This window comes from Tupaia chinensis, unplaced genomic scaffold (genome assembly GCF_000334495.1).
Source record: "Tupaia chinensis unplaced genomic scaffold, TupChi_1.0 Scaffold000312_2, whole genome shotgun sequence".
NCBI classification, from domain to species: Eukaryota; Metazoa; Chordata; class Mammalia; order Scandentia; family Tupaiidae; genus Tupaia; species Tupaia belangeri.
The window spans coordinates 788,384-796,182 of NW_006159805.1; the positions used below are offsets into that span (position 1 = coordinate 788,384).

Here is a 7,799-nt window from a genome sequence, read left to right on the forward strand (position 1 = left end):
CTAACTACTGGTGAAAGCCTCTAAAGGCCAGTCACTGTTGGAAGTCAAAGTTATTATGTGGTTGAAAGAATAATAGTGTATAACATCTTACTCCTTCCCTGTCTTTGTCTGCCTTTTTAAATTAGTCAGTACAATAGAAATCGACTACATTAAGTATCTCTTCAGTCCCTTAACAAAAGCCTACTGGTAGGGACAATCTCCCTCCTTTGTAATCTCTGCACTTTTATCTGTGAATTCTAAATCAGGCCAACTGATGAGATAATTGAACTCATTGCTTTATATTTTAATTTCTTAACAGTATATTGATTCTAATTATCATTCATTCCAAAGTTACCAAATTATAAGTAAGCTCCCGTTATATAAAACCAAAGAAAATTGTTCACACTTGATCTTAAAGCAGCACAGTGAAGACAGCTACTGTTATAAATTACAAGCTTTACTTTGTGCTATTGTTTTAAAAATAAATCTTATGAGATCCTTGCGTAAGAAAAGAATGAGATTTTTCAGCAATTTTCAAAAATGTTCTATAGCTCTTAGATACTGCTGCTAGTTTTATTCTCAATAATTTCTTTTTAAATGCTCTAAAATGGCCTCAGATTTTTAGGTGTGAAAACATTATTGATTTTAGTTCCTTCCCCTAACATGCACCTGAATAATATTCATTTAAAAATCTCAGGCAACAACGTTAAACACCAGAAAGACAAGGGCAGTATTATTTGCAGCAAATATCCAAATTGTTCTATAACCATTAAACTTGTGAGAGGCCTTGCTGTTCTTCTACCTGTTCAAACCTCCTGCTGCGAATGGGAGTTACCTCAGGAACTAAACAGGAGGGCAAAGCAGCCCTATCTGGCTCCCAGTGAGCCTAGTTCAGTTTGTTACCGGACACATGTACAGACTTACCACACCATTTGTCAATTTCTGAAACAAGTGTTGGGCTAGAGAGAGGCTATAGTATGGAAGATGTCAACCAGGAGAGCGATAGAATCTAGGACTCTTAAAATACCATCTCTGTTATTGGACAGTGGAGCTGAGCTGCATTGTGTGAAATATTTGGTTCCTCCTTTTTTTTTTTCTTTTTTTAATTTTTTTTCCATAGGGCCTGAGAGACAAAAGGAAAGTGAGAAGTCACCCCGTAGGGGGTTGACCATCCTGCAATCCCCTCTATTTCCCTCCTGGAAATTTGGGCATACACACACATACCTGGTGTGTTTCAAGCCACCAGATCCGAGACTCAAACCACAGTTGGCTATGTGAGAATCCAGTGTCTTCACCATCATGCCACCTACTGTCCCCATAATACTTGGTTCTTTAGGTCCAGATCTCTAAGATTAGAGACCTGCCCTAAGACTCAGAATGAAAAAACTCAGCATGTGCAAAGTGGGGAAGGAGAGGTTTTATTAGAAAATTAATAGAAAATTAAAGATTATTAAAGAGAAGAAATACACCTCCCCTCCAGAAAGGCATGAGGGTTGACAACTGTCAGAGAAGGACAAGTGCACTCGGCACACGGTTTGGTGTTACTTTTATTGTGAAAGTTAGTAATGCATATTTAATAGGGGGTGGTTTGTAATAGTAGCCACTTCTTTTGTTTGGATTTCGGGCTTCCATCTGCATTTGTCAGCCTCTCCTTCAGGTGAGGAATCTGACTACCTAATCACGTGCCCAGTATGAGCTTTGAAGGTGCAAGTATCTTCAAAGTCCCACGGGGGCTACCCTATCCTAATAGTTTATTGCCCCAGTGGGAATTAGGATTTTGCCCTAGCATCCTATCCCCATTCCTGCACTAGGAGACTGGTGGGAGGATTTCTCAGAGAGGGCTTGGTTGCATTCCCCATAGGCTGTGATTGATGAGTCAGAGTCTTTCTATTACCTCAGGACTGCCTCCTCCTATCTGACTACACCATCTCCATGACCAAGGGACAGGCAGGGCTTTCACATATAAGTCAAGAATGTGACAACCTGAAGGTCTAGGGATAGGAATCTAGGGTCTTTTCCAAAGAGTTTCTATGATGTCATTTTTGAGGGATGGTGTTTTTGTTTTTGTTTTGATACCAGGCATTCTCAACCAGGGTTTGAAGCAAGATGTGTTGTCAGGTGTGTTCTGTATAAAGAACTCAGGACACCTGCATCTCCTCCTGCCTTTAACTTCATACTATTTGTAACAGTGTCTTGCAAAAGATGAACAGTTAAGGCCATCACAATGTGGTCAGTAGGGAACCATAATCATAGCGTACAGGAAGTATCGAGTAGTCAGATAGCTAGGGCATGAGCTCATCCTATTGTTTAAAGGAAATTATAGGCCTTCAGGACATATTTCATTTTTAACCTGGTAGATATCATATCTAAGACTAAATAAGGAAAACTTATTTTTACCTCTCAGGGGCTGGTATCAGTCTCCTATGTCAATTTATGAGCTTCTCAGATAGTGTCTGTACAATAGGCAGGTGGAAATTCATTTACAGGCCAACGTATCTACATTACAAATGCTTCTTTGGCTATGCTGTGTACAACATGCATTTGTAGATGAATTACTATATATGTGTTTCTGCATTAATATTGAAGATCTAGCACCAAGTAGGCTAACAAGGTCTCAACACATTAAGGCCTTCTCTTGGGTATGGAGCGAGTACAATAAACATGGTTTTACTCACAGTAAGTTCCCTGCAAAGATAATTCTTAAAAGATTTGCATGACATTCAGTTCTAACTCCATAGCCAGCAGAGCCAGTCCTACCTGGAGTATCTGTGAAATAATGAGTTAGTTTCTCACTGTGAAGCCTCCTTTATAATTCCAATTTCAGTTGGAAAGTCTTTGAAGAGATGATTGAACCTTATCGTCTCCATGAAAGCTGCAAAGATTTAACAACTGCTGAGAAATTAAAGAGAGAAACTCCATGGAAAATTACAGATGCAGAACTGGAAACAGTGAAGGAAAAGGTAAGAACTTGTCTTCCTTAATTTTTACTTTGCTCTCTAACTAGCTGAAAAAGGAAATGGTAGTGATTTTAAAGATCAAGAAGTAAAGTATCTACTATGGAATTTCATTATTTAAGATCTATGGTTTCTGCTTTTTTTTTCAAGTCCTTTTCAATCATATTACTGGATGTAAGGATTTAGAAACTGTATTTTTTTAAATAAAGTCAATTATTTTTAAAAAGTTCGCAAAAACATGGTTTAGATGCTGTAGCACATACTGCTAAGATACCATACTCCACAGGTTAGGACCACATGGGAGGCCCTGGTTAGATCCCAGGGCCAGCCTATAGGCCTGGCACAGAGGTGTGTGCCTGTAATCCAAGTGATTTGGGGAAGCTAAGGCAAAAGCATAGAGAACTCAAGGCAGGCCTGGGCAACACAGCAGGGACATACTGTGTGAAAGAGAGCCAGACGTGGTTTACAGTTCCAGCTAGGAGGAGGAGGAGGGAGGATTGCAACAGTGAAACCCTGTCTAAAAGAAAAACACATACTGGGGCCAGCAGTTAGCTGGACTCCTACGTAGTCGACCACGGTTCGTGTTCCGGACCCAGTGGCTTAAAACTCACACCGGGCGTGTGTGCGTGCGTGCTCAAGATCCCAAGAGGAAGAGAAGGAATTGTGGCGTGACCATACCCCTGGAGGGTGATTTCTCACTTTCTGTCTCTCTGTCTCTCTCTCTGTCTGGCGAGTGCACGCGCCCTATAGCGAAAACCTCTCAAAAAAAAAGAAAAACACATACCAAAAAATAGGTTCGTGTTCCGGACCCAGTGGCTTAAAACTCACACCGGGCGTGTGTGCGTGCGTGCTCAAGATCCCAAGAGGAGAATGGAAGAGAAGGAATTGTGGCGTGACCATACCCCTGGAGGGTGATTTCTCACTTTCTGTCTCTCTGTCTCTCTCTCTGTCTGGCGAGTGCACGCGCCCTATAGCGAAAACCTCTCAAAAAAAAAGAAAAACACATACCAAAAAATAGGAAACAAAGCAGGTTAGGGTACCTATCCTGAGAGGTCTCCTTTCAAATTTAACCTTAAAGACCTGGAGACAGATCCATCAGCTAAAATGAGTCAATGTGTGTGCAAAATAGATAAAGGTAGATTGACACCTAACACAGTAACCACAAATTTTAATCTGATAAAGATAGCATGAAAAACTAGCAAAGATATCCAATAAAACATATGAAGTGATTGGAACAATGTCAGCACATCTTGTAAAATGGATGAAAAATAGCGAGCTTTTGTAGATAGCGTGGTAAGATGGGAGTCACCCTTTTCTGTCCTAAGCTGAATGAAGCTGGTGATAGTCAGAAAAATGAAAAAGACAGGGATTCAAGTATTAAGAAGAGAAACTGATGTCTGAAATAGACATTAAAGAAAAAGAACCAGAACCAGCCACTGACATGGTGGTTAAGGCGCTGGACACTCCCACATGGTTGACAGTGGTTCAAGTCCTGGACCTGGTGACTTGCTTTCCCACTGTCCTTTTCTCTCTCTCTCATCAAATTAAAAGAATAAATGAATGAATAAATAAAATAAAATTGAATAAATAATTATTTTTTTAAAAAAAGACAAAGGACCATAACTTGTACACTATAAAATTGAAATAAAGTAAATGAGAGCAAGCAATACTGAAATGCTTTTCAAATTTAGTAATATATATATATATATACTAAACTAGAATCATAAACTCTGCCCAGTTCTAACATAGATTTAATGTATAACTGAGCAAATCAAACATCTGAGCTTGTCTCTGAACAAGTGAAGTATAGTAATAGATACTGCTCTTATCACTGCAAAACAATGATTTTTTTCAACTAAATGTTTTGGTAGCTTTGTGGTTGAAACGAGTTCCTTATACTGATAAAATATTCAGAGAGTTTGAAGAAGAGTAGTCTAGGATATCTGTTCTTAGGATGTCATATTGGTATCAAGATTTGATCAGTTTCCTTTAACTGAAAACCTATTCCATAAAGCTAGCTGTTTTCATTTTCTTTTTACTGCTATCCATGTTGCTTGCTTTTTTTTTTCCTTCTAGAACTTAATAAGCCACTATTACACAACGACGATCTGGTATTATTCTTTCCATTTTTTTTTTCTCTAAACAGAGATTTTTGCTATAGGCACGTGCACTCTCAGAGAGAAAAAGACAGAGAGACAGAAAGACAGAAAGCAAGAAAATCACCCCCAGGGGACGGATATGCCACAATCCCTTCTCTTCTGTTCTCCTCTCAGGATTTTGGGCACTTAATGCACACACGGCTGGTGTGAGTTTTCAGCCACCAGGTCCAGGACTTGAACCGTAGTCAAATACATGGGCGTCCAACAACAAAACCATTATGCCATCTGCTGGTCCATATTCTTCACATTTCTAAATGTTCTCATAATGGTTTAAGTCATTAAATTTCTGAACCTCAAAAGATCACTGTAATTTTTCTCTTTAAATAAACTTTTCCTGCTTGTTCAAGAATTGAGATAAGAAGATAAATTCTTATTAATAATTCTGGTAGAACTGCACTCAATAAAATCGAATGTTGTTCACAGAGTTACCGTCAAGTTCGACTGAATGAACTCTTACAGGAGCACTCAAGAGCAGCTAATCTCATTGTCTTGTAAGTATCATAGTAGGCATTTAAGAATGTTAGAAAGAAATCTTAAGGTAAAAAAGGTTAATCAGTGTAAAAACTAAAGGCTCTAGGGCCGGCAGGTGGCGTGGTGGTTGAAGGTGCTGAACTCCCACGTGGCTGACCATGGCTCAAATCTCAAACCTGGCAACTTTTCTTTCTCGCTTTCCCTTTCTCTCTCTCTCTCTGGTCAAATTAAAAAAATAATGATAACAAAAGGAATTAAAGAAACGAATAAATAATTCTTTAAAAACAAAAACTGGGACCAGCAGTTAGCACAATGGCTATGTTGCTGGACTCTCATGTGGCTGACCACGGTTTGAGTCCCGGACCCAGTGGCTTAAACTCACACTGGGTGCATGCATGTGTGTGGCCAAGATCCCGAGAGGAGAACGGAGGAGAAGGGATTGTGGTATGGCCACACCCCCAGGGGTTGATTTTTTGCTCTCTATCTCTCTCTGTCTTTCTGGCGAGTGCACACAACCTATAGCAAAAACCTCTCCAAAAACAAACAAAACAAAAAACTAAAGGCTCTTCAAGAAATGTTTTTTGAAAAATTGGAACATGTGGAATTTTAGCCAGTGAAAACCAATAAATGCCACGCTGAGAGCCTGAGGATTGGGGCCCATGGGCTTTCAAGGGCCGAGCTTGGACTTTGAGCCAATCATGCTACACCCTGGAACGAGTGGCCCACACACATGGAGAACCTAGGCTTTTCTTCTAGACCATGCTCCAGGAATTTGAGACCTTGAAATTCCTGCCTAACAGCCTCAGTTAAGCCACCAAGCTTTAGAGGTCTCTTCCCTGGGTGGGTGTTCCTGGGCTGCCATGTCCATGGCAAGCTTATGAAGCTCCTTGCAATGTAGAAAGAGGCCAGGATGGGAGAAAAAGATATGGGCTTTTGCATTTTTGCTCTTCATGCTCTAGCCCCACAAATGGTCAGGATGTGCTGCCAAAAATAGTAAAGTTCATGTACATAAAAACTGGTAGCTAAACATGAAGAAAACTTCCAACTATTTCTCCTTTATATCTCATGAACTGACTCCTCTATATGAAAATCATGTGTTTAAGCACAGTCTAGCCAGGAGGACTATGCATCTAAAGTGTTGTAGGTTGGGCTCCTGAATCAGGTGGCAGTATTCCAATAGCTGGTTTCAGAGGTTTCTCCCAAACATAAAAGCTGTATATTACTAGGCAAAATAATTTTCACCAAAAAGGAGAGGAGGGGAGTATCACTTGATTAAATTCTCTATTTAAAGAAAAGTGAAAATTTACATTTTGTTTTGTTTTTTATAATGTCTAAGCCTATTTTTCTGGTTTATAGATATTTGTATTATTTGATAACTATATCAGTCTAATATCTATATTTAAAATAATTTCAGTGCTTTCATGGGAGGTGAGGAGTAACTTTCAGGCCACTGGTTATTAAATAGTTTAAAATGTTACTGATGTTGGGACCAGCAGATGGCGTAATGGCTACAACACTGAACTCCCATGTAGTGCACCACGGTTTGAGTCCTGGACCCAGTGGCTTAAACTCACAGTGGGCGCGTGTGCATGTGTGCCCAAGATCCTGAGAGGAAAATAGAGGAGAAAGGATTGCGGTGTGGTCACCCCCCTGGGGGGGTGATTTCTCGCCTTCTGTCTCTCTGTCTCACTCTGTCTTTCTGGCGAGTGCACGCACCCTATAGCAAAAACCTCTCCAAAAATAAATAAATAAATAAATAAAAGAGTTACTATAGTAATTTTCACTTTTTTTGTTTGTTTGTTTTTCCTTCCATGCTGTCAGGAGCCTTCCAGTGGCAAGAAAAGGATCTATATCAGATTTGCTGTATATGGCTTGGCTGGAAATCCTCACAAAGAACCTCCCTCCTGTCTTACTAGTTAGAGGAAATCACAAAAATGTCCTGACATTTTACTCTTAAGACATAAAAGGTTAAATACATTTTAACTTAATGTATGAATAATTAAGACACTTATTCCAGTTCTTTTCGCCGTAAATCTGATCACAAACTTCTGGAGACTATCCTACCAGATTCTGCATGAATTTTGTCATTATGTCTTTTATTTTTTCATCCATGTGAGCTTGTTATTGCTGTTCTATGAGCTTAAAGGGGTTTTAAAACCAGTGCTGCCCCTAGAAAACCATTTTTGTCATTATTGTCGGTAAACAAGAAAATTAAGTAAACCTCAGCAGGCGTATG

At 39.6% G+C, this 7,799-nt stretch overlaps 1 protein-coding gene across 5 annotated transcripts in view; it reads left to right on the forward strand.

Annotated features, from left to right (window-relative positions):
- SLC12A1 (solute carrier family 12 member 1) overlaps positions 1-7,799 on the forward strand; it is a 109,329-nt gene extending 101,530 nt beyond the window's left edge. For all 5 annotated transcript variants that reach the window (XM_006151073.2, XM_006151072.2, XM_006151071.2 and 2 more), the window contains 3 exons: positions 2,804-2,939; positions 5,516-5,583; positions 7,385-7,799. In XM_006151073.2, the coding sequence (XP_006151135.1) occupies positions 2,804-2,939; positions 5,516-5,583; positions 7,385-7,520 (340 nt within the window). In that variant the 3' untranslated portion in view covers positions 7,521-7,799. The remainder of the gene's footprint in view (positions 1-2,803; positions 2,940-5,515; positions 5,584-7,384) is intronic.